At 42.7% G+C, this 27,168-nt stretch overlaps 1 protein-coding gene across 1 annotated transcript in view; it reads right to left on the bottom strand.

Annotated features, from left to right (window-relative positions):
• The window catches only part of PAPPA2 (pappalysin 2), a 316,922-nt gene that overhangs the window by 243,070 nt on the left and 46,684 nt on the right, over positions 1-27,168 (bottom strand). Inside the window, exon 2 of the mRNA XM_010850108.1 lies at positions 22,756-23,827. Within this exon, the coding sequence (XP_010848410.1) occupies positions 22,756-23,827 (1,072 nt within the window). The remainder of the gene's footprint in view (positions 1-22,755; positions 23,828-27,168) is intronic.

Raw genomic sequence — 27,168 nt, 5'->3', positions numbered from 1 at the left:
CCATGTAGAAAAGGTAGTTGCTCAGGAAGGGAGGTCTTCAACAAGGACAGTCCCAGGTGAAATGAGGACTGGCTGTTTTCTGGGCCCAACCAAAATGAAGACTGGCTCTAACTCTTGCTGGCACTGGGGGAGTTTACACTATTCATTTCAGGCTGCCAGGGTCTATTCACTGCCCAGTGATTTACACTGCCAATAGTGAATCATCAGACATACACAGACCTGTTCACCTCTCTGAAGTAGAGACACAGTGACTCAACCAGCCAAGAGGACTTTGTTCAGAACAGAATGAGAAAGGGAAAACTTATTAGGCCTGAAAGGGGGAATCAAAATGGAAGTTCTTGAGACAGATGTAAAATGGTTCTAATAAGAATAAAAGGAACTAAATATCTCAAGCTATCTATCTGGTCAATGAGTTTCCTTATTGCTTTACCCCATTTTTATTCCTCACAGACTTAGGCGGGCATAACTGGAGTGGATGAGAGCAGATGATTTTGGAAGTTCCATTATATCAGAGCCTGCCTTCATGGTTTACCAACTCTCTGTATCTCAAGTGTGCTCAAACTCAAAATCCCACCTCAGAAGAAGCCTCACAGTCTTATTAGAGTTTACTATGATCAAGTTTGCTAGTAAAGTATTTTGACAGCTTGATAGCAAACAAAAGGAAAACTCATGGATAAATGGCCTCCAAGGATGGTTCTTGGTCTAAAGTTGTAATTGTAGGGCTCATTTAATCTTCAGAGATTGTCCTTGATCTCCTTATATCATAGTTTGTGTATTTATACCTTCAGCAAATTTGTTTAGCACAATTAAGAACCGATTGTATTCTCTATATGAGATTATATAAAGCAAACTGTGAGAGATTGAGTTTCATCTATAAAATGAGGATAGTATTCATCTCTCAGAATGGTAATTAAATGACACAATAAACATAAAATAGCTCAGCTCCTGGGGCTTCCTAGGTGGCCTAGTGGTAAAGAATCCGCCTGCCAATGTAGGAGACATAAGAGACTTGGGTTTGATTCCTGGGTCAGGAAGATGCCCTGGAGAAGGAAATGGCAACCCTCTTCAGTATTCTGGCCTGGAGAATCTCATGGACAGAGCAGCCTGGCTGGCTACTGTCCATGGGATCGCAGAGTCGGAAACGACTGAAACGACTTAGCATACATGTAGTACCTACGACTGAAATGACTTAGCAGCAGCAGCAGCAGCAGTGCCCACACAAAATCAAGGCTTAATAGTCATCGCTTTCAACTGTGGCAGTACAAAGATAAATAGGCACACTTCTCTTCCTTCAAGGAACTCAGAGTATAGATCAAGACTGAAACCAACCCTGCATCCTGGAAGTACCACCTGATCCTTCCTAGGCTCTTTGAGCAGCCATGCTGGGTCAAACTTAATGCTGAGTCTTCTGGGCTGAGAGCCCCATGGAGCTTTCTCCTGCATGCCTTATAGACCCTAACTCTACATCCCCTTTAGGTACTAAAAGAAAGCTATGGAATATTTTTAAGTTTAAATATAAGTGATTAGTGAGGACATCACCAGAGTGTTGTCAAATGGCAATGAACTTGAATAATAGCTCTTGTCCAAGATACTTTGTAACTTGTTGAAAGTGTTCATAACTACTACTTTTTAAAAAGAGAAGGAGGGCAAGGAAGAGAGAGCAATGTTTCCTGGCATGAAGAGGTCTTGGGTCCACTAGATGCAGTTACTACGACAGAAGGCCATTGATCCCAACACTGAGTCCTTACTGACAGAGCAGGTGCCTCATGGGAGCCGCTTATGCCAGAGAAAAACCACTGCCATCAACTTGTCTTTCCTGGTGTTTTGAGTGGAATTTTAATCTTTACTCCTGAGAAGTTGGCTTTGTCAAAAGTAACTTTTTTCTCTTTTACATTTTCTTTAACATTAAGATTTCATGTGCTAAATTACTTAGAAAAGTGAAGTCTGACTGGGAAACGTGAATAAAAACTAAGGGAACTGGTCATTCCAGACATTGTGGCAGGGAGCCAGGGTGATGACCATAAGAAGAGCAGCTTTGACCACCAGGTAGGAGGTCCCCTGCTTTGTCCATGACTGCAGCCAAGGCATTTGTGTTTTAGGTGAACCCATTATATTCTTCCTCATATTAGGCTTGTATTTTTCCATTGCAATGAATGTTTGTTGAGTTTAAAAAATAAGACAATCTGGGGACATCCCAGAAGACCCCAAGCAGCTTTCAGATCCATGACTTACCAGATGTCCTTAACCTCCAAAGAAGATTGAATTATTACCATACTCATGAAGCAACATCTTTCCCCTCTTACAAATATATTAAAAAAAAAAAAAAGGAGGGGTCATGCCTTCTTCTGTCTTTCAACAATTCTCTTGGCCTGGGGTTTTCTGTTGCTATTGTCTTCTCTCACTTAGGAGCCACTTTATCGCCCCACCCCACTTCCTCTCTCTCAATCCCCCATGTGGAATCTTTTTCTCTTTGTTTATATTTCCATAATTAAAGGCAGAGTGTGCCTTTAAGTAGCATGCATAGGGATATTATTATACTTTTATTATACTATGGGAAAAGAGATATTAAGTAATGACTATCTTGAGACAGTGTACATAATGCAAATTGCACTTTTTTTTTTTTTTACTGTTTGTATTCAATCCCTTCTGAGCGTATTTGCTTCTAGAATAAATGTCTGTAAATCAAGTCTCCCTTGCAATGTTGCCCCCTTTTCTTCATCTAAAGAAATGTGACTGTGTCAGGCAGTAACCTGTCATCTTGAGAAGTAATTGGGTAAATACGTTTTCATAAGCCACTTCTTTACCAAAAGATACATTAACAGAAACAGGTCAATAAACATCTTCCAGAACATATGTCTAGCATGTGACTTTGCAATGGCTATCAGAAAGCATTTTCATTGAGTGAACTGGCCTTCTATACACATTGCTGTATATACATAGCCCGTTTCTGGGAAAGGTAGTCTTAAATGTATGCTAGTTTTATCTCTCTTTTCTGAGGAAGTGCACCATTTTTTTATGCGTTGCAAAGTCATCTACTTAGACTGAATAGGCTTTATTTTATTGGCCATAACAGATTAGATCAGGAATTATTATGTGAATTGAGAGCTACCGAATAACAATGTTCTATAATGGGTTGTGACTCACTGACCCAGTTGGATCTTCTCTGTTTGGGGAAGGTGAAGGTATGGGGAGGAGGAGAACAGAGAACATGAAACAGAATTTCTGGAGCCACTTCTAGTACTATTTTCTGTACCACTTCTGGAACAACAGTTATATATTCACACTAATTCTCATTACTTGAGGTCACCAGAACATGAGATAGAACTAAACTCAAATAGTCCTTATGATTAATTCATTTCTCATAAAGTTCTAAAAAATTGTCTAATGAGAATCACCATAATGGAGTGTGATAGACATCATGAATCAGTGATTTTTTTCTCCTGGTATTCACAACCTTGTATAATCCCCTCTGCTTGAGTGTGCACTGGGCTTCATGACTCACTTCTAAAGAACAGGGTAGAGGCAGAAAGAATAGGGTGTGCTTCCAAGATTAGGCTATAATAAGACTGCAGATTCCATCTTGGCTTTTTGTTTGTTTGTTTTGTTTTTATTGCTGTTGTTTTTACTCACATGCTCTGATGAAAGCCATGTAGTGGAGCACCGCATGATGAAGAATGAACATCTCTTCACAACAGCCACATGAGTGAGCTTAGAAACTGACTCAGTCGAGCATCAGTGATTACAACCCAATGTGATACCTTGACTACAGCCTCCTGAGAGACCAAGCACCAGAAATACCTACCTAAGCCATTCCCAACTCCCAGTCCTCAGAAACTGTGAAACCACAAAGGTTTATCATTTCAAGCTGCTGCTGCTGCTGCTGCTGCTGCTGCTAAGTCGCTTCAGTCGTGTCCAATTCTGTGTGACTCCATAGACGGCAGCCCACCAGGCTCCCCCGTCCCTGGGATTCTCCAGGCAAGAACACTGGGGTGGGTTGCCATTTCCTTCTCCAATGCATGAAAGTGAAAAATGAAAGTGAAGTCGCTCAGTCATGCCCGACTCTTAGCGACCCCATGGACTGCAGCCTACCAGGCTCCTCCATCCATGGGATTTTCCAGGCAAGAGTACTGGAGTGGGGTGCCATCGCCTTCTTTGCATTTCAAGCTACCAACATGTTATTCAGCAATAGATATTGGATGACAACATCTCCTTGTACAAGACAGGCCAGTGCCTCTTTTTGTAAGTAAAGTTTTACTGGAATACAACCATACATTCATATCGTCTAGGACTGTGTCTAGACTACAACAGTGTGGAGTTGTTGAGCCAGAGACTGTAGTCTAAACTACTTATTATCTGTCCTTTATAGAAAAAAGTTTTCTGACACCTAGACTTACAGAAAAATGTGTTTCTCTTATCCTACCATTATTATTAACCATACCTTTTCTTTTTCAATGGTGTCCCAATCTGTATGAGAAATTATATAGTCATCTGATTGATCATCCAATTTGGAAGAGGCCTTTCTCCTTTCCCTAACATTCCTTCAGTAATTAATAGCTTAGAGTTGACAAATTATTTCACATATAATAATTATTTTAGTTTTTATTTGTGCTTTCATAATCCACTTCCCAGTCTAGATCATAAACTATGAGGGCTACTGTGTTTCACTCTACAAGGGTACTAAAATAGACATGTAGCAAACAAAATTTCAATTAATCTTTAATCCCTACTGACTCACACATACTAGACACCAAGAATCATTTGTTGAATTAACAAATTCTTAAGATCATAAGAGTTCTAATAGTTAAGTTACCCCTTACAGTGAACTTCACAGAGAAATAGTACTTTGAATACCATGTATGCCCCATAAAACTTGTTTGTGTAAATGAATAAACTAATGAATTCTCATAGGAAACTTTCTTGGCCACATTATTCAATCTTCCTCATTATGTTTTTTACAACACCATAGAAGATTATGCTAACCAAATTCGTTAACTGAGATATTAGCTATGGGTTTTCCAGTAGTCATGTATGAATGTGAGAATTGGACCACAAAGAAGGCTGAGTGCTGAAGCATTGATGCTTTCAAATTGTGGTGCTGAATAAGACTCTAAGGAGTCCCTTGGACTGCAAGGAGATCAAACCAGTCGATCTTAAAGAAAATCAGCCCTGAATATTCATTGGAAAGACTAATACTGATGCTGAACCTTCAATACTTGGCCACCTAATGCAGAGAGTCAACTTATTGGAAAAGACCTTGATGCTGGGAAAGGTTGAAGGCAAGAGGAGAAGACTGAAGCCAAGGATGAGATGGTTAGAATCACTGACTCAAGGGACATGAATTTGAGCAAATTCTGGGGGATGGGGAAGGACAGGGAAGCCTGGAGTGCTATAGCCATGGGGTCACAAAGAGTTGGACATGACTTGGTGACTGAACAGCAATAACAAATCAAAAGCAACATGTTGCCATAGGGCAGAATTCCTTTTTAATTTCCTGGTGCATTTGAGTGGTTAATAGAAATATGATAACATTTCCTTGCCTAGGTATTTTCGTATGGCTAGTAGTAAATATTGGCCCATTTCTGAATAGAGGGCATGGATCTGATGACATCTGATGATCCAGGTGGCCCATTTGGAAAAGTTAGCTTGGACAAGAGGGTTCTCAGAATATGATCCATGAACAGAGGTCATCAACTTGATTCTATAGTGGCCACGAGTTCAAGGTCTAATTTGATATTAAAATATCTCAAATTTCCAAATGGAGGAGCTAGATTAGAGCTAAGAGACTACAAAAATCAGTACTTACTGGGACTAGAAATATGCTAGGGATTATCTCTCATGACACAATTATGTTTCTTAAATTCTAGCTTATGATCCGACTATCATTTTCACAGCTCCAAAGCCATTACTTATAGGTCTTAACATTCTATGAAAGGAAGAATTATGAGTACTTTTTAGGTCTTTAGCACTTGTCAGATTTTCAGACAGATCATTATAACCAATAAGATGTTCTGATTCCCTAAGAAAGAGAGCCTGTTCAGTCTCCTATGGAGTTTACTTTGACTAGGGGGCTTCTCCACACACCACAGTTAACTCAGAAATAAGACTAATTATTGTCTTAAAACCCTGCTTAGACATAATGTAAGGGTTCTAGATGCCTGAGGAGGCCCTTACATACATTTGGCAGGGAGTGAATTAAGAAGGAAATATAAACTCAAAATATTTGTTTCTGGCCAACATTTCAAGTTTTCATATGTAAGAACAGAGGTTATTCAGCAAACTTCAGGTGAGCCGAACCTAATACCAGCTCCTGCTACAGTATAGCATGTGGCCCAATTAATGGAGCTTCCATATCTCTAGGGAAATGGCTATGGTTGACCCCTCATGTGGCAATGAATGGACTAACTGATCTCCATTTAGCTCTTATTAAATTCTGGTACGGAGAAGGCAATGGCACCCCACTCCAGTACTCTTTTGCCTGGAAAATCCCATGGACGGAGGAGCCTGGTGGGCTGCAGTCCATGGGGTCGCTAGAGTCGGGCATGACTGAGCGACTTCACTTTCACTTTTCACTTTCATGCATTGGAGAAGGAAATGGCAACCCACTCCAGTGTTTTTGCCTGGAGAATCCCAAGGACAGGGGAGCCTGGTGGGCTACCGTCTATGGGGTCGCACAATATCGGACATGACTGAAGCGACTTAGCAGCAGCAGTAGCAGCAGCAAATCCTGGTAAATTAAGGAGCAAGTCACAAGGACATATCGTATAGCACATGGGGTATAGCCAATGTTTTATAGTAACTATAAATGAAGTATAACATTTAAAAAAATTAAGATGCAAGTTCACAATTAAAGGAAAAACAAAAATGGTCTCCATACTCCGGTTCTTTGCTTCCTCCACTCATCCCCCTCTTTCCCTTCACCATCCAACCCTCTTGATCTCCCTTGCCGTTTCTCCCTGCACACCACCCTGGCTTGGGTTAATGATTTACTCATTCTTCAAGGCAGAAGAATACTGCCTTCTCTGGAAAAATGATATGGCTTTCTCAGCCCATGCATCATTGGAATTTTTCCTTATTTCCCAACCTCTGCTGTGGCAACTGCAGTGAAGCATGGGCACACTGCTCTTTGTCCTTTTAAATTGGGATTTGCATGCTGTTCTCCATGCCAACTGCAAAGAGAAGAGCTACTTGGTCACCAAGCCAGCCGCCTGCCAGGGCATCCAGCCATGGACACCACAGACTCAGTCCATCCTAATTTCATGGGAGTCACGTTACCCAAAGTCACGGCAGTTCTGGGCTTTATTCTTATTCTAAACTTTACTTCACATCTTATTTTCCTCAATATCCCTATTTTTCTCTTTCCCAGTCATCATGTATTCCACCAATGGTTGCATTATATGAAACTATTAAACCAGATAAGCACATGGCCACATAGATAAGGGAATCCAGTAAGGAATCTGTGGCTTCAAATCTTTCCTTCTCAGCCCCCAGATGGTTTTGAGACAATGGGGTGAAGTAGACCATGGAATGAAATGAAGACACTGAGGCAGATTCACCTTCATCTGCTACCTAGCAGCTTGAGTAGTTAGGTGCAGCTGGGAAAAGAATTAAAATTATTAAATTAAAAATAAAATAAAATAATTAAATTTAAAATAAAATACTTGATCCACTCAAATTAATTGCATAAAGATGCTGTGATAGTTCCCTAAGAACTCTAAACACAGGATGGACCATGACTCCATAGGCCATTTTCACTCTGTGTTCTTTCCAAAGCTACATGTGATAGATTTTTTTTTCTATTATATTAAAATCTATGGAAAAGAAGTAGACCAAACTATTGAACAAAAGAGTTAGATTTAGATGTAATTATAAAATGTATTTAACTAAAAGTATTATGCTCCACATGGAGTCAGTCTGAAAAACTGTTCTCCCAGTATTATACTGTGAATACCAATTGATGATGTCCCATTTTCATTATTAATGGTTAGGTCATTGAATAAATGGCAACTATTATTACAGTTGTTACCCTAAATCTTATACACGTTCGTGCAAGCTCAGTCATGTCTGACTCATTGTGACCCTGTGGACTGTAGCCTACCATGGGATTTTCCTGGCAAGAATATTGGAGTAGGTTGCCATGCCCTCCTCCGGGGGATCTTCCTGACCCAGGGATAGAACCTGTATCTTCTGTGTCTCCTGCATTGCAGGAAGGTTCTTTCCCACTGAATCACCAGGAAATCCCCTTATACTATGTGATAGTTGCTGATTCTCTGTTTACCTTGAGCCTCTGCTTAGCATACTCCCCCCTCTGATCTCTATTACCCAAATGAGTGCTTCCACATAAATGATTTTAGAATGATTACTCTGATGCAGGAGTTAACTGAGTTAATTTTTAGGTTAGGATGGAGAAAAACTAAAAATAGAAAGACAAGTAAGTTGATGCAGAAGTTCGGCTTTAGGGGGACCAAAGATGACTAGAGATAGCACTTAGCTGAGCGACTTCACTTCCACTTTTCACTTTCATGCATTGGAGAAGGAAATGGCAACCCACTCCAGTGTTCTTGCCTGGAGAATCCCAGGGACAGGGGAGCCTGGTGGGCTTCCGTCTATGGGGTCGCACAGAGTCAGACACGACTGAAGTGATTTAGCAGCAGCAGCGGCAGCATTACAATTATATTCATATGTGTTTGTTTCTCCCACCTGCACTCATTTGCAGACAAGAATCATATCCCTAGAGCCTGGTACTGTGTCTAAAACATAGTTGTTGTTCAGTCGCTAAGTTGCATCTGACTGTTTTTGACCCCATGGACTGTAGCCTGCCAGGCTCTTCTGTCCATGGAGTTCTCTCATCAAGACTACTGGAGTAGGTTTGCCATTTCCTTCTCCACTAAAACACAGTAGCCACCTAATAAACATTTGTTAGAAACAATGAATTAATGAATGAGTAGATGAATGAATAGAATGAATAAGATATAAAAGAGGCCGTTGTGACTTCTTAAAAAAACACACGACTATTTAGGCTCATTCCTTAGTCAAGTAGGGAAAAGTTAAAAATCCACATCTGAAGGGAAACAGGGCCATTTTACCATCTTGCTCATCATTACTCTCCTCCCCAAACTTTGAAGGTCCTCCAGGTTGCTGGCGTTCCTCATAAAACCTGCTGCCCAGAACTGAGCCTAGGCTCCAGATAGAGCCTGATCAGGACTCAGAGCATCTCTTCCAGTCATCTGAACACTTTATCCCTTTTTAAGAGAGCCCCAAATTGTTGGCACACTTTTAATGGCCACATCACACTTTTGATTCATACAAAGCTTATGCTTACAATTATGTTCACATTGTAAGTTGGTGATGCCATCCAGCCATCTCATTCTCTGTCATCCCCTTATCCTCCTGCCCCCAATCCCTCGCAGCATCAGGGTCTTTTCCAATGAGTCAACTCTTTGCATGAGGTGGCCAAAGTACAGGAGTTTCAGCTTCAGCATCAGTCCTTCCAATGAACACCCAGGACTGATCTTCTTTAGAATTGGCTGGTTGGATCTCCTTGCAGTCCAAGGGCCTCTCAAGAGTCTTCTCCAACACCACAGTTCAAAAGCATCAATTCTTCGGTGCTCAGCTTTCTTCACAGTCCAACTCTCACATCCATACATGACCACAGGAAAAACCATAGCCTTGACTAGATGGACCTTTGTTGGCAAAGTAATGTCTCTGCTTTTCAATACGCTATCTAGGTTGGTCATAACTTTCCTTCCAAGGAATAAGCGTCTTTTAATTTCATGGCTGCAATCACCGTCTGCAGTGATTTTGGAGCCCAAAAAATTAAAGTCTGCCACAGTTTCCTCATCTATTTCCCATGAAGTGATGGGACCAGATACCATGATCTTCATTTTCTGAATGTTGAGCTTTAAGCCAACTTATTCAATCTCCTCTTTCACTTTCTTCAAGAGGCTTTTTAGTTCCTCTTCACTTTCTGCCATAAGGGTGGTGTTATCTGCATATCTGAGGTTATTGATATTTCTCCTGGCAATCTTGATTCCAGCTTGTGCTTCTTCCAGCCCAGCGTTTCTCATGATGTACTCTGCGTATAAATTAAATAAGCAGGGTAACAATACCCAGCCTTGATATACTCCTTTTCCTATTTGGAACCAGTCTGTTGTTCCATGTCCAGTTCTAACTGTTGCTTCCTGACCTGCATACAGGTTTCTCAAGAGACAGGTCAGGTGGTCTGGTATTCCCACCTTTCAGAATTTTCCACAGTTTATTGTGATCCACACAGTCAAAGGCTTTGGCATAGTCAATAAGGCAGAAATAGATGTTTTTCTAGAACTCTCTTGCTTTTTCCATGATCCAGCGGATGTTGGCAATTTGGTCTCTGGTTCCTCTGCCTTTTCTAAAATCAGCTTGAACATCTGGAAGTTCACAGTTCACATATTGCTGAAGCCTGGCTTGGAGAATTTTGAGCATTACTTTACTAGCGTGTGAGATGAGTGCAATTGTGCAGTAGTTTGAGCATTCTTTGGCATTGCCTTTCTTTGGGATTGGAATGAAAACTGACCTTTTCCAGTCCTGTGGCCACTGCTGAATTTTCCAAATGTGCTGGCATATTGAGTGCAGCACTTTCACAGCATCATCTTCCAGTATTTGAAATAGCTCCACTGGAATTCCATCACCTCCACTAGCTTTGTTCATAGTGATGCTTTCTAAGGACCACTTGACTTCACATTCCAAGATGTCTGGCTCTAGGTGAGTGATCACACCATCGTGATTATCTGGGTCGTGAAGCTCTTTAAGAAATTATGCATGTCAGGAGTCTCCAAGAAGTAAAGATAAAAAACCAGCTTGCTCTACCCAGAGTGTTGGCACCAGTTGAGTGATGTTGCCTTGGAACCCTGAGGCGCCCTCCCTGTCATCCTGTTTTTTGGCCACAGTTGCTTAAATTCAAAGCTGGCCAGAAACCTATGATTTCTAGCCTGATGTGTAGAGATGAGTTAGGCCAAGTCACTGTTGATTATCTGCAGAATTTGAGCAACAATTTGCAAGAGGCTGAGGCAATTAGCAATTGGATATGAATCTTAAGACTCAATGAGATAAAGCAGGAGCCACAGAAAGCTGAGTTGTTTTAAACCAAAGCCATACGAGAATAGGAACTACGAGTAATCCAGCAAACTAGGACCAAGGTGTGAATGGTGCAGATGCACTAAGATGCAGAGAACCTTGCAGAGAAACGAAGCACAAAACCTGCCTTAGTCCCTAGCAGCCTTGTAGCTCCAGTCCATTTGTAATTGTACAAAAAATCCTTTTTTTTTTTTTTTTAAGCTAACTTGAGTGAATTTCTGTTTTTTACCACCACAAAAGCTAAATGTTTGGTAGGAACTTGGCTAATCTCTGACATCACCTCAAAGAGGCCATTACCCATTGAAGGGCTCTGCACCCCTTTTGGAGAAGGCAATGGCACCCCACTCCAGTACTCTTGCCTGGAAAATCCTATCGGCGGAGGAGCCTGGTAGGCTGCAGTCCAGGGGGTCAATAGGAGTCGGACACAACTGAGCAACTTCACTTTCACTTTTCACTTTCATGCATTGGAGAAGGAAATGGCAATACACTCCAGTGTTCTTGCCTGGAGAATCCCAGGGACTGGGGAGACTGGTGGGCTGCCGTCTATGGGGTCGCACATAGTCAGACACGACTGAAGTGACTTAGCAGCAGCAGCAGCAGCAGCAGCAGCACCCCTTTGTGGAGTCTGCTCTTTCTCTCATTCACTGTCTGTCCAGCTAATGAGGATGCATCTTACTTCCTGGCTATTTTAATTGACTATTTCTCTGATTATAAACTTTACTCCATGTTTCATAGTTTCAGAGCCATCTGGGAGTTCAGTCACTCAAATAATGAGACAATGAGTAAAATGGCTTCCCAGGGGTCTTTCCTGGTGGCTCAGTTGTGAAGAATCCACCTGCCAATGCAGGAGACATGGGTTCAATGTCTTGTCTGGGAAGACTGCATATGCTGCAGGCTAACTAAGCCTGTGTACCACAACTACTGAGCCTGTGCTCTAGAGCCCGGGAGCCAGACTATTGAAGCGCACACATTCTAGGGCCCGTAAGCTACAACTACTGAGCCCATGTGCTACGACTACTGAATCCACATGCCTAGAGCCTGTGCTCTGCAACAAGAGAGGCCACTGCAATGAGAAGTCTGTGCATTGCAACCAGGGAAAAGCCCTTGAACACCAGCAAAGACATGGTGCAACCAAAAATAAAATAAATAAGCAAAATTGTTTTTAAAATGGCTTACAGCCTTTCCCTCAGCTAATACATTAACTTTTCATGGGTATCTTTAGTTATTTCACTTACATCTGAATATGGTAATCCTACCACAGTAAGGGAGCCAGCAGGAAGGATGGCTAGAATATAGATTCTGAATACCCATCTTCCTTCAATACAGAGTAGCATACTCTACCCTTCCCAAACCCTTGCCCAACACTGTCATTTCCCCCATGTCACTGATTTTGCATTCATATATATGTCAATTCATTTAAAAAATATCAATTGAGTGCTTCCTATGTTACAACAACTATGAATAAACAGCCTAAAGTTTTGTACAAGAGACAAATAACAATGGACAATGATAATGCATGAATGCATGCACACTAAGTCCCTTCAGTCGTGTCCAATCTTTGCCATCCTATGGACCATATTTTGCTGGGCTCCTCTGTCCATGGGATTCTCCAGGCAAGAATATGGCAGTGGCTTGCCATTTCCTTCTCCAGGATCTTTCTGACCAAGGGATTGAGCCTGAGTCTCTTAAGTCTCCTGTACTGGCAGGTGGGTTTTTACCACTAGTGCCACCTGGGAAGCTTACGTAATTATAACATTGTGTGGTAAGTACGTACTTAAGAAGTTGGCAAACTTTCTCTGTAAAAGGCCAAATAGCAAATATTTCAGGTTTTGTGGGCCACACAGTTTCTGTTGTAACTACACAACTCTGCCACATGAAAGCAGTGATAGACAACATGTGAATAAATGCATGTGACTTCATTCTGATAAAAATTAATTTACAAAAACAGGTCCTTAGTTAAATTTAGTCCACAGGACATAGTTTGCCAACCACTATATGAGGATAAGAATATTCGTTTATTCAACAGTTATTTCTTGAACACTCATAGCATTTGTTTCTCTAAGTGCTAGGGTAAATAATAACTCAAATATACAAAAACTCCCTCTCTAATGGAACTTGCATTCTAATAGAGAATATGGACATTAAGCAAAAATTTAAAATATGTAGCCTGTTAGTGTCAGATTCTAAAAAGAAAAATAAAACAGAGAAGAAATCACGAAGAGTTAGAGGAATTGGGATTTTAAGTGAGGTCACCAGGAAAGGCTTCACTAGAAGGTGACTTTGAAAAAAAGCCTGGAAGGAAGTGGGAACACAAGCCATGTAGGAATCTGGAGGATGAACATTCCAGCAGAATGAAAAGTCACTGAGAAGTTTATGCAGCAGGAGTGTGTCTGTTAAGCCAAGGGACAATGAGAAGGCCACTATGGCTGGAATGGAGCACACAAGGGAAGCCTGGTGGGAGATGAGGCCACAGAGTAACTGGTACCAGACCAGTGAGGGCCCGGTCGGTCACTGCACTGCTGTTGGCCTTGACTCTGAGTGAGCTGGGAAGCTGCTGCAGAATCCGGGCAGAAGAATGACTGGACTGAACTGTAGTCTACTAGGGTTACTCTGGCTGCTATGTTAAAAACAGACCTGGGCGGGGCAGAGGTGGTGTGCAAGAGCAAAAGTGGGGAGACCTCTTAGGAGGCTATTGTAATAACACAGGTGAGAGACAATGGGATTAGAGCAGAGTGATGGCAAAAGGGGATGAAGAGTGGTACGAATGAAATGTGTGTGTGTCTGTTAGTCGCTCAGTCGTGTCCAACTCTTTGAGACCCTATGGACTGTAACCCACCAGGCTCCTCTGTCCATGGGGTTTCCCAGGCAAGAATATTAGAGCAGGTTGCCGTTTCCTTTTCCAGGGGATCTTCCCAACCCATGTCTCCTGTGTCTCCTGCATTGCAGGCAAATTCTTTACCCACTGAGCCATTGGAGAAGCCCATCTGAACGAGGGATCAAATGAGATAAAATGGCAACCCACTCCAGTATTCTTGCCTGGAGAATCCCATGGACAGAGGAACCTGGAAGGCCATAGTCCATGGGCTCACAAAAGTCGGGCATGACTTAGCGACCAAACCAACCTCTATTTGAGGACAGAGGACTATTCCTAGGAAAGAGGGAATGACATGGGAACTGGACTTAAAAATAGGAATTAGCCAAGCATCAAGAGAAGAGAATCAGGTCTACTGCTGCAGATAGAGCTCCTGATGAGAAATGAGAGATATGTGAGGGTTCAGAAAATAAGTGAGTCAGCATCTTCCTCCTGAGGGTGAAACAAATCTTCAGAAAAACCCATGATGGCCAAACTACATATTCCATCCACTCCCAACCTACTTCTCTGCGACTTCCATTCAGTCACTAAAGTAAAATGCAAACAGAGTTCCTAGAGGGGGAAGAAAAGGAAAACATGTGTAAGTGTGCAGCTGTCTTTCAGATTCCTAGGCTTAAATTCTAAGAAAAGATCCCTAAGTGAAATCCTCTGAGACAGACTGGCATCCAGCCAGGGTTCTAGGGCCAGAACCCCAGCTCCTAGGAAAATACCCAAGTATCTTGAACAACTGAATGTGTTTGGAGACCAGGGTCTCTCCTAAAATTTTTCTAAGAGGAAATATTTTTAACCCAGACATACCACAAGGCTCTCTCACGAGTCAGCCTATTTGGCTAGAAAATAGCCCCGAAAAGGAGAAAAACAACCTCTCCCCACTCACCTGGGGAGAGAGATTCACTGAGCCAGCTAAGTGAACAGAAAAATTGTGGATATGATTTACTCCATAAAATAGTACCTATTGAAACTATGGAGAAATTGGCCTGTAGGAAAGCAACTGAGAGACATTTCTATTTGTTAGTACACTTTCTGAGCTTACCTGCAAGTTATTCTCCTATTCCTTCCCTTCTATTCCCTTTGCCAGGTAAAGTGCGTATGAGAAGGTGAGATTTGTTTCTTTAGAGTTTGTGTGGCCTCTGCATATTGCAGTAGAGAGGTTCAGAGGTTTTCTTGCTGTTTAGTTTTAAAGTTTCTCCTTCATTTATTTTCTCTCTGCCCTCTTCTACCCCCTTACACTTATTTTCCCCATCCATGTTTTTTTTGGCTACAGGGAACTTTGAATCCCAACTTCAAAAGAAACCTATAATGAAGCCCGGGCTGATGTTAAACAGATCTGCCTCTGTAGGGGCCCAGTCCAGCCGTTCCTTTGGCTCAACAGCCACAGAGGGTGAGTGAGCAAAGCACAGCTAAACCAGAGCACCCATTTCTCCACCTGTTCCCTTGGATGTCATGTGCATCTGCCCTCCTGTCCTGAGATACACATCCAAGAGCATGCAACTGCAGGCACCACTCTCTGGCACGCTCCTTTAGGGCACCTCCCAGACCACCCTCTTGAGGACCTGTTTAGAGGGAAGTGGACCATGCTCTGGGGCTTCCCCAGTGGTACTAGTGGTAAAGAACCTGTTTGTAAATGCAGGAGACACAAAAGACGTGGGCTTGATCCCTGGGTTGGGAAGGTACCCTGGAGGAGGGCATGGCAACCCACTCTAGTATTCTTGCCTGGAGAATTCCCATGGACAGAGGAGATAGGTGGGCTACAGGTTATGGACTTGCAAAAGAATAAGACATGATTAAAGCAACTTAGCACAAACGCAAAGCCTGGACCATGCTCTAGCATTGCTATATACAATAGTCTTTCTGCCCTCAAACTCCTCACCATCAAAACTCAGGCAATGAGGCAGAGGAGAGACAATGAGGCACCAAGACACAGAGACCTCAGCCCACCACAGGCATCAGTAAACAAATGCATGCCATCGTCATCCCATTGTCTGCTTCAGAGCATAGGGACACTAGGTGGCTAATGACTCGCTTAAACTATGCTCAGTCATTTATTTTTACTTGGTGATTGTCCTCCTCCACATGATAATAGAGTGATGAAATCTGACAGAAACCAAAGCAAAGAGGTAAACGCGATGTTCTAGATTTGGTTGGATACTAAACTCATGTGAAAAGGGGAGGGAGAATGAGGGATGGAAAGTAGATTCAGCAACAAAGCACCCTTCATCTCTGGGACATAATTTTAGAGAGAAAAACAACAAAAACAAATCATGACCAAAAAAGAAGCTGCAGACCGCAAAGGTCAGGAAAGCTGGGTTTCCCTTAGGGCATAGACATTCCCTTCGCTTGGCTTTCTAAGATGCATCATAGGGAGTAGCCAACGACATTTGGGATTTTACTAAAGAGGACTTTCAAGCCCTCTTTCCCACAGCAATTGTAGACCCTCTCTTAGGGTAGCTACGATGTAGAAATAGACATCTGGCCTATGTAGCCTTCACTTTCCACAAGCCAAGTTTCTCTATCTTGGTAATTCTGCTCAACTGGCTGGGTAATGTTATCTATAATTCATATCTCCTTCTGACCAGTCCCAAGTCTGATAAATACTCTGCCTTTGATAGGTGCATATGGGTTACAGATGTTTGGTGTGGGAGTCCTCAGACTCCCTCCTCATCTCAGAGCCTTTGGGAGAGGAACTCCTTTGGGCTACATTTCTGGTTTCTTGCTGTGGGTGGGGGAAGAGGGAACACTAAGTAGGATTGGAAAAATGAAGAGGATTGTTCATAGAGCCATCACTGTGCTTGCATGTTAGTGATCTGTCTGTAGATGTGTCCCCCACTTTCCAACCAACGCTGTGAGTTCCTGAACAGAGGGATTCTGTGCCTGACACACTCTGCTCCTCAAAAAATGTCTGATAAAACATTTGTAGAAGTTGGGTTCTTCAGAGTCACAGAATAAAGGGACTGTGAACTTGAGCACTGTGATTTAATTGTAACAATACAGATGCTATGCCATGCCTTGCCGTGTGGTACCTGAATGCTTAGTCGTGTCTGACTCTCTGAGACGCTTTAAACGATAGCCCACCAGGTTCCTCTGTTCATGGGGTTTTTCCAGGCAAGAATACTGGAGCAGGTTGCCATTTCCTTCTCCAGAGAATCTTCCCAACCCAAGAATCAAATCTATGTCTCCCGTGTCTCCTGCACTGAAGGTGAATTTTTATTTGCTGAGCCATCAGGGAAGCTCCATAGAGATGCTGCTGCTGCTGCTGCTGCTAAGTCACTTCAGTCGTGTCCAACTCTGTGTGACCCCATAGACGGCAGCCCACCAGGCTCCGCCGTCCCTGGGATTCTCCAGGCAAGAATGCTGGAGTGGGTTGCCATTTCCTTCTCCAATGCATGAAAGTGAAAAGTGAAAGTGAAGTCGCTCAGTCGTGTCCAACTCTTCACAACCCCATGGACTACAGCCTACCAGGCTCCTCCGTCCATGGGATTTTCCAAGCAAGAGTACTGGAGTGGGGTGCCATTGCCTTCTCCCAATAGAGATACTAGATACTGGTAATTTAGTTCAGAGACAACCACTAACTCCACTAAGTCATAGGCCCTCATAGAAATCCAGAGATCTACATCTCTGTGAATCCAAAGTCCTTTCAAACAATCTAAGCTATGGCACAGAAAAGCAGTCTACACTCTATGTTCTGCTTTTAGTGGGTCAGACTGGATTTAAACCTGGGTATTTAGATAAAATTATTAAACCCCTCCACTAAGATATGAGCACTTATTCTATGTATTCTTTATATTTGTCCCTTTGCTTGTCTTACTGTGTCTGGCACATCAGAGAAACTTGATAAATAATTGTTTTTCAAAATATGGTTCCTGCCAATAAGAGTTATGAAAAACATTCAATGTTTTTAATAATAAAAATTTAACACAAGAAATACAAAGCAGAGAAAGTGGAGTAGAATAAAAGGTCTGTACATGAAATAAGTATAAGGGAACTGAGAAAAAAAAACCCACTGTCTTCAGGATTCTCCCCCTAAAAGATGAAATTCACAATTAAGTATCCTTTTTTAAATCATAATAATAGGGCTATAAAAGTGTGTTTCTTATTGTGAATAAGCACTATGCACTTGAGAAAATCCACCAGCATGAAAGACAGATCAGAATTAAGAGGGGAAAAAAAGGAAAAATAAAAGTTGACTACAGATGAATCAAATATACTGCACCAGGAAAAAAATTCAGAATTCATCTTACTTTTAGCCTCAGAAAATGGCTGCACCCTTAAAAACAGACTAATATAGAAAAATCAGAGTAAAGTCTTAAATATATGATTGCTAAGATTAAAAAAAAAAATTCAGCAGAAGATTTAGAAGATAAACTCAAGGAAATCTCCAAAAAATAGAACTAAATAACAATGAGATAGAACATATGAGAGAAAAAGGACAGAATAAATTCAGATCATCCTCAGAAGGTTCAGAGGGGAAAAAGAGATCAGAGAATTAAGAAATATCAACCTAATAATTTCAGAAAATTTGCTAGAGATAAGGATGGCATCACTCAGTGGACATGAGATTGAACAAGCCTCGGAGATGGTGAAGGACAGGGAAGCCTGGCATGCTGCAGTCCGTGGGGCCTCAAAGAGTCGGACACGACTGAGTACTGAACAACTGATCAACAACAACGACAACAACAAGAGGCATGTGTCCAAACTGAAAGAATCATTGAATATCAACAAAAGAAGAATGAAAGGCCAACCCTTCCAAAAATTATCATAAAATCCCTAAAGTAACATGGCTAAAAATCCAAAATGATTTTTAATAGGAAAAAAATTCACCTCTAAAACACATAATTATTAGAATAGAAGCTAGAGACAATTAATGAATTTCTTCAAAAATTTAAGAGAAAATATTTCCCAACTCAAATTTTACACCAGGACAAACTATCCGTTTTGGGTAAAGGCAAAATAAAAGCATTTTGAGAAATGCTTTTCTGGAAAAGTTATCTAAAACATCCTTTCTTAGAAAGTTACTTAAGGAGGTTTTCCAGGAAAAAATTAAGCTTTAAATTAAGAGATATTCATGCAATTCAGGACACAGTGACTCCAATCCTCCCAAAAAATCAGTGATGAGAAATTTCAGGATAACAACTGTGCAGCAGAACTAAATATAACTGGTGAAGTTGGAAGAGGAGAGAAAAGTGGAATGAACTGGAAGGGAGAGCTCCAGAGGAGTGTTAAAAAAATTAAAAGACACTTTCTATAGATCTATTTATCTATTCTATAGATATGATAAAGCATTTGAAAATGAAGACATCAAAAAGGAAGGAAGATAGAAGGGAAGGAGGAAATAGAGACTCAAGGGATAGGGTCCATGTGTATGCGGAAGTGGAAGAGCTATGCCAGAAAGAAAGCATAGTAATAGAACAGAACCTTGTTCTGCAACCAAAGAAAAATATTTTATAGTCACAATATTATAAATATATATAACTGAGCCAACTACAAACAGTAAAATTAAAACATTAATTTTAAAATATATTAAAAAATGCAGATGCAATGTGGGAGTAAAGTAAAACTCTCATCGTTATAATAAAAGCAAGTCATAATATTTAAAACTAATGTTTAAACATAATGTTTAAAATGGATGAAAATAAGTTGATCCAGTGGTTCGGACTCTGCACTTTCACTGCCAAAGGCGTCGGTTTGATCCCTGGTCAGGGAACTAATGCAAGCCATGTGCATGTTCCCTGCCAAAATTTTTTTTAAAATAAAATAGATGAATCAAGTAATATAAATATAATGTTTGGATATTACCAAAAAGGCAAGTAAAATAATTAAAGATAGGAGTAAGGCTAGAGAGTAGAGAAGGACGAGGAAGAGTTAGGCAGAGGATTGCCATTCCTTATTTTTTGGTACAGTTGTCTTCAGTACATTTGATATTTTAACCAGGGACATTTATTTGGGCTTCCCTGTGGCTCAGTGGTAAAGAATCTGACTGCCAATGCAGGAGACTCAGGTTTGATCCCTGGGTCAGGAACATCCCCTGGAGAAGGAAATGGCAAGCATTCTAGTATTCTTGCCTAGGAAACCCCATGGACAGTGGAACCAGGTGGGCTATAGTCCGTGGGGTCACAAGAGAGTCAGATACAACTTAACAACTAAACAACAACAACCAAAAAAGTATGAATAGTTCCTTTTATCCCGTAAAGCAAGTTTTGCATCTAAGGGTAAGAAAGTTTGAAACACATCTGGGTCCACAGATAGAAAAGGATAAGTTACCATGGCAACTCTGAAGGAGTAAGGTGAATAAGTTATAAACCCCTGGGTACGAGCAGTGGCAGTAAGGATTCAGAGATAAGGGGCCACTCTAAGGAGAAAGATGCGTAGGTACCATGAAAGACATCTCTGTCAGTCAAGGCAGTGTGTTGTTATAATGAGCTAGTAGACAAATGAGAACAAGCCAGATTTGCCTGGAGAGCTCTCTGGAGATCCTGAGTTGGCAAACACAGTTGCTAGTGAGGTTTAGCTTCTGCTTAAGGTTATCAAAATCTAAAAACCAAACCCAAACAGAATCTTTCTTATGCAAATATTTCTGGTAATATGATCAGTTCCCTGGGTATTATTATGTAAACAAAGGCTTCCCATCTGTCAGTTCTAATAATGATAATAACTAATGTTAGTTTAGAACTATTTTTGTACTAGGAAAACTTTAGAGTTACCAAGCACTTTCCTGTACCTTGCTTCCCTGGTGGCTCAGATGGTAAAGAATTTGCCTGCAATGCAGGAGATCCGAGTTCAATGGGTCAGGGAGATCCCCTGGAGAAGGGAATGGCTACCCACTCCAATATTCTTGCCTGGAGAATTCCATGAATGGGCTACAGTTGTAAAGAGTCAGACACGACTGAGTGACTAACACATTTCCTGTACCTTATTTCATTTGCTTCACAAAATAACCCAAAGATATAGGTAACACCAAGTATTACTGCAACCCTTGTTTTACAGACAAGACATCTGGGTTTCCAAAAGTGACTTGTACGATTTACATAGCTGGTTAAGTAACAAGGGCTCTGGAATTCAACTCCGTTCCCTCTTTGCAAATCTTACCGTTTTGACATCACATGTCTGAGATATAGGAGAATCTATTAATTGGTTCTAACCACCCACACACAGGGGCATCAAGAGCACAGCCCACACACAAGACCACGAATTACCACACAAATCGTGTCCAAAAAATTCAAAGGCAGCCATTCAGGTATTGGGTGGAAACTGATATCCAATCCTCCCACCTCCCACCAACACAACACCCTAGCTCAGGTGTGAGGCATTTGATATTTCATACAAAGGTACAAGTTATAAGTAGGGAACCCTTGTCCATATGCACAAATCAACAAGTTTACCACCATCTCTATCCTTTCTTAACTCCCTCTAATAGTCCTCAACCCTGGCATCAACCATCAAGCAGAAATCCTCGTATTGGCTTCTGTCTCACAACAGATGACACATCAGATTCATTTATTCATTAAAATAAACATAAAATAGACAACTATGTTTCAGCTACTGCTCTAGGCACTGGGAATGTAACAAGAACTGATATTCCAGGCCAGGGAAAGACAAACCAACAAGTGCACAAGAAAAACACCAGAGGTGAGAAGTGTTATGGAGATAATTTAAATTAGTTGACATAATAGAGATTGACTAATCAACTTAGATTGGGTGATCAGGAAAGGTCTCGCCAGGAGGTGACATTTAAATAGATTTTGGAATGACAAGAGAAAACTGACCAAGGGAAGATTAAGGAAAAGAAGATTCCAAGGTGAAACAGCTAGTGCAAAGCTCTGGGGCAGGGACAAGCTTAATGTGTGCCATGGAACAGACTAGAGTCTGCGAGGCTGTGTAGTGTGGGTGTGGAGAACCAGGCTGGGGTGGGAGAGAGGCTGGAGAGGTAGACAGGGGTCAGGTTGTGATCCAGGAGACAGGAGTGGGGCTCGGGTTTCATTCTAAGTGTAGTAGGAAAACATGTAAGGAGGCAAGTGACCAGATCTGATGCACCTTTCCAGTGGGATTGTTCCAAATACTCTGTGGAGAATGAAACTTAATGGAGCAAAAGAGGAAGCCTGCAATTGTGCTTAGATGTGAAACATCTTAGGTTCATAAAGCTGCTGAACTGCTCAGTCCACGTCACAGACTAAGCACACACGGGGCCTCCTCATGAATTTGCAGTACTTTGCTGGAAACCAAAGACTGTGAAAAGAATGGAAGTGAAAGTGTTAGTTGATCAGTCATGTCCGACTCTTTGCAATACTATGGACTGTAGCCTGTCCATGCAGTTCTCCAGGCAAGAGTACTGGAGTGGGTTGCCATTTCCTCCTCCAGCGAGTCTTCCCAACCCAGGGATCAAACCTGGGTCTCCTGGCTCCTGTATGAGTGCTGTCTATCAATGTATACCCCGTTTGTTCTCTGCAAAGATGCCCTGGCTTCCTTGGACAGATAAAGTCATTCAGCTTCCCTGTATCTCAAGCACCTGGTGCATGTGCGGCTCACACCACATCCACAGTTGTGTGCTTCAAAGAAACTGAGTTTGTAAGGGTCCTGTTTTCATCTTAGTCATCCGTGTGTCCCTAATTACCCAGCACAGCATCTAGTACTTGATGAAAGCTCACCGATATCTGGTGGAGTAGATAATTGTTCTATTTGGAGGTTGCGTGAACACTCTTTTGTTTCCAGAAGCCAAAAAGATAAAATGACGTCAGGAATGCACCCTCCAAGCAGGATACCCCCTGGCCCCGGTCCCTTACCTCCTGGGTGAGTCAGGGTCAAAGCAGGTCTTGCGCACCTCAGCCACGTCTGGATCACAGCAGTCGCCCTCGTCAAAGTCGTTCAGCATGTTGTTGCACCCCACATGGCAGCGCCCGTCCTTGCGATTCCAGGGGTAGCACCGGCCCCGCAGGCGGCAGTCACCCCCATCATAGCCCGTGAGTGGGTGCTCGCACTCGGGGTCACAGTGGTCGTTGCCAATTTTGCTGGGCTCACAGTTCAGCAGCACGATGCGGTGGCGCAGGGTGGAGTTTTGGACACGGTGGACGCTCAGCTGCCAGCTGATGTTGTAGCGGCTGAAGGCGTCATTGAGCACCTCGTGCTGCCGACGGATCTGCTCCTCACTCACCGTGGGGTTCAGACCCTCGTCGTCATAGATGTTCACCAGCCGGTAGCGGACCACCTTCTCTCCCCGGAGGGGCCAGTGCCCATTGTACTGAGAGATCAATTCCACATTGTCACATGCTGTCTGCCCACAGAGCGGGGGCTGCAGAGGGGACAGAATCTCAGGCTCTGACTCAAAGCCCTGGAGAACCTCAAGCTGTGGGTACTTCCCATCTCTAAAGGGGACCCACTGTTCTTCCAGGGGCTCAAAACTGGCAGTCAGTAGCAGGGTGGTCAAATCCTCCACCTCCATTGGCTGCTGAGGACTGTGCTGAAGGTGGCTTTGTGAGCGGGCTGTCGACCAGAAGACCAGGATGCCCAGGTGTCCACGGAAAGAGTGCCCGTCTTCTGAGCTGTCCCCCCCAAGGAGGAGAGAGCGACAAGATGCCATGAAGGGGCTGTTCAGGGGACCAGACTGATCTGGACTACTAGCCACCTGAGTGCCATCCACATACAAGGCCATGCGCTGTCCATCGTAAGTGGCTGCCACGTGGGTCCACTTGCCCGGTTGGTAGCGACTGTGGCCCATCACAGTGGTGGCTTTCTTCACTCGGTCGGTGCGAAGAGAGAAGAAGAAGCGAGCATCTCGCCTTCCCACATCCTTCCCTGAGCGGATCCCCAGGGCCCAGCCCTTGTCACTGATAGCGTGGGAGCAGTTATCAAACACACCTGGGAAAGAAGGAAGAGTCGAGGGAGAAATACCAGATGCAAAAGGGATGGAGAAAGGGAGAAGAAAACCCGTATAAATAGCAAGAATGTAGGTTTTTAATGGGAAAAAAAAATTGATACAGACACCTAAGATGCTTGTCCAGTACCCCATATTAGATGTTCTGGCAACAACTTTCCCCAAAGGAATTTAATTTGAGATTCCATCCAATTTAACGCATTCCAGTATTTTTAAATAACCAAAATGGAAGCTGGAAGGGGATTTGTCACAGTGCAAGTGACAAATATCCTCACTACTTTGTCACAAACATTTCTCATGCTGACTTCGTATCCATGCCTTCTTCTCTTTCCACTTCCTTAGAATTCACAAGGGCCATTGTAGTTTTTACAAAATGTAGTAATCTACCCCCCCAAAAAGATTTTTTTTCTATTGAATATTGAAATGACGAATCCTGTGGGGAAAATAAGAAGACTGTAACATCCTAGACATGTTATTCCCTCTGATGCCTAAGGGCAAGAACGCCCATCTGAAGTGAACAGGTGTTCCCCTAAGTAAGCAAAGGAGTATTGCCCCATGGTCCTAGACTATAAAAACCTAGTCAAACTATAAGAATGATTGTTCTTATGACCCATAATGCCTACCACAGTGCAGAAGTGGAATCTTTCCGGATAAATGAAGCTCCTTACCACATGCTGCCTTAGCATCATATTCATTGCAGGCCCAGGACTATGAAGTCCCATAAACAAAGCAGAGAATTCCTGTAGATAACTATATCACTAAGAATTTGGCAGCAGGAAGGAGTAGTCATATGTGACAGATGAAAGAGGAAGCCTCAGACAATATGGAGGCCTCGAATGTTCCTGGCAAAGCCATCTGCAGTTATGAGTTCACCACCTCCTCCCAGTACCTCTTCCTGTACATAGGCAGAGTCTATGTAGTTAAACAGTCTTGTAATTTACGTAGAGGTAGTACATTCACACAGGAAATGCTTAGTAAATACTGCTTTAAGAATGAATGGATAATGGAAAAGTTGACTGGCCTTTAGATAGACACAGGAAGCTAACAAGAGTCATTCTTCCCCAACCCCCGACACACCCCCCAGGCAAGAATTTTACTTATTCCTCTCAACTTCTACGTAATGCACTCAAATGGTACTATCCTATGGAGAGTCTGAATTTTAAAGCCATGAGTTGCCCCATTCTAATCGCAGGCAAGTATCAAAAGTAGCTATGCTTTCATAAAAGGATAGATTATCTTCTCTTCTGTCTCTGCTGCTGCTGCTGCTAAGTCGCTTCAGTCATGTCCGACTCTGTGTGACCCCATAGATGGCAGCCCACCAGGCCCTGCCGTCCCTGGGATTCTCCAGGCAAGAACACTGGAGTGGGTTGCCATTTCCTCCTCCAATGCATGAAAGTGAAAAGTTAAAGTGAAGTCGCTCAGTCGTGTCTGACTCTTAGCGACCCCATGGACTGCAGCCTACCAGGCTCCTTCATCCATGGGATTTTCCAGGCAAGAGTACTGGAGTGGGGTGCCATTGCCTTCTCCCCTTCTGTCTCTAGTATAAATCAATAACTTGTGTTTTAAAAAAATAAATGTTCTTTTTAACAAAGGCAACTCCTCCCCAATCTAGTAATTCTACCAATTATACTTGCAAGTGAACACTAGGAGTAATAAAACAGTGATATTCTGGTTTTGTATTGAGAAAGTCAATTCCTAGGCAGGTTGATAAGAAGTCTAGAGGTCCCTGAGGAGAGAGAGGTCTGGGGTTCTTGAGGAGGAGGAAAAGACAAACTTTTTTTTTTTCCTCTACATTCATTTGTCTTAGTCACATAATTTTTTTTTTTTTAAGCCTGAAACTGATGATTACACAACAAAAAACTCAGTTTAAACTCTGTACTGCTGCTGAGGCTGCTAAGTCGCTTCAATCATGTCTGACTCTGTGCGACCCCATAGACGGCAGCCCACCAGGCTCCCTCGTCCCTGGGATTCTCCAGGCAAGAACACTGGAGTGGGTTGCTATTTCCTTCTCCAATGTATGAAAGTGAAAAGTGAAAGTGAAGTCGCTCAGTCGTGTCCGACTCTAGTGACCCCATGGACTGCAGCCCAACAGGGTCCTCCGTCCATGGGATTTTCCAGGCAAAAGTACTGGAGTGGGGTGCCATTGCCTTCTCCTGTACTGCTGCTGCTAAGTCACTTTAGTCGTGTCCGACTCTTTGCAACCCCATGAATCGCAGCACGCCAGGCCTCCCTGTCCATCACCAACTCCCGAAGTTCACTCAAATTCCCATTCCTATTTGGAACCAGTCTATTGTTTCATGTCCAGTTCTAATTATTGCTTCCTGACCTTCTTGAGAAACCTGATATCTTAGAATGTATATTATGGGAGTGGGTTTGGTAGGATCTTTCTATTACTAAGTTCTAAGCCTGTTATCCTAAAATGTAAATTGTGGGAGTGGGTCTGGTAAAATTTTCACAAACTTGAGACATTCTTTTGATTTACTGTAATAATTAATTAAAAAGTATATAACTCCATAGCTAACTCTAGTGAGGAGGGTATTCTCTGTCCCTCTTCTGATGTCTGTGTCAGATGATTTCTCTGTCCCTTTTATGTCCCCGTGCCAGGCTGCGACAGCACAGGAGCGGCCAAGAGGAGCTACCCCACGTCCGAGGTCAGGGGCAGTGGCCAAGAGGAGCAACCCCACCTCCAAGGAGCAGTGGCTGCAAGCAGGAGAGCCGAGAGGAGCTACTCCATGTTCAAGGTCGGGAGGGGCAACTTGTCCAAGATAAGGAGCAGCATCTGTGCTTTGCTGGAGCAGCCGTGAAGAAGCACCCCAGGTCCAAGGTAAGAGAAACCCAAGTAAGATAGTAGTTATTGTGCGAGGGCATCAGAGGGCAGACACACTGAAACCATACTCACAGAAAACTAGCCAATCTGATCACATGGACCACAGCCTTGTCTAACTCAATGAAACTAGCCATGCTGTGGGGCCACCCAAAATGGAAGGGTCATGGTGGAGAGGTCTGACAGAATGTGGTCCACTGGAGAAGGGAGTGGCAAACCACTTCAGTATTCTTGCCTTGAGAACCCCATGAACAGTATGAAAGGGCAAAATGATAGGATACTGAAAGAGGAACTCCTCAGGTCGGTAAGTGCCCAATATGCTACTGGAGATCAGTGGAGAAATAGCTTCAGAAAGAATGAAGGGATGGAGCCAAAGCAAAAACAATACCAAGTTGTGGATGTGACTGGTGATAGAAGCAAGGTCCGATGCTGTAAAGAGCAATATTGCATAGGAACCTGGAACATTAGGTCCATGAATCAAGGCAAATTGGAAGTGGTCAA

This window comes from Bison bison, unplaced genomic scaffold (genome assembly GCF_000754665.1).
Source record: "Bison bison bison isolate TAMUID 2011002044 unplaced genomic scaffold, Bison_UMD1.0 scf7180017864289, whole genome shotgun sequence".
In the NCBI taxonomy this organism is placed as follows: Eukaryota; Metazoa; Chordata; class Mammalia; order Artiodactyla; family Bovidae; genus Bison; species Bison bison.
This window is presented reverse-complemented; position numbering and strand designations above follow the sequence as displayed.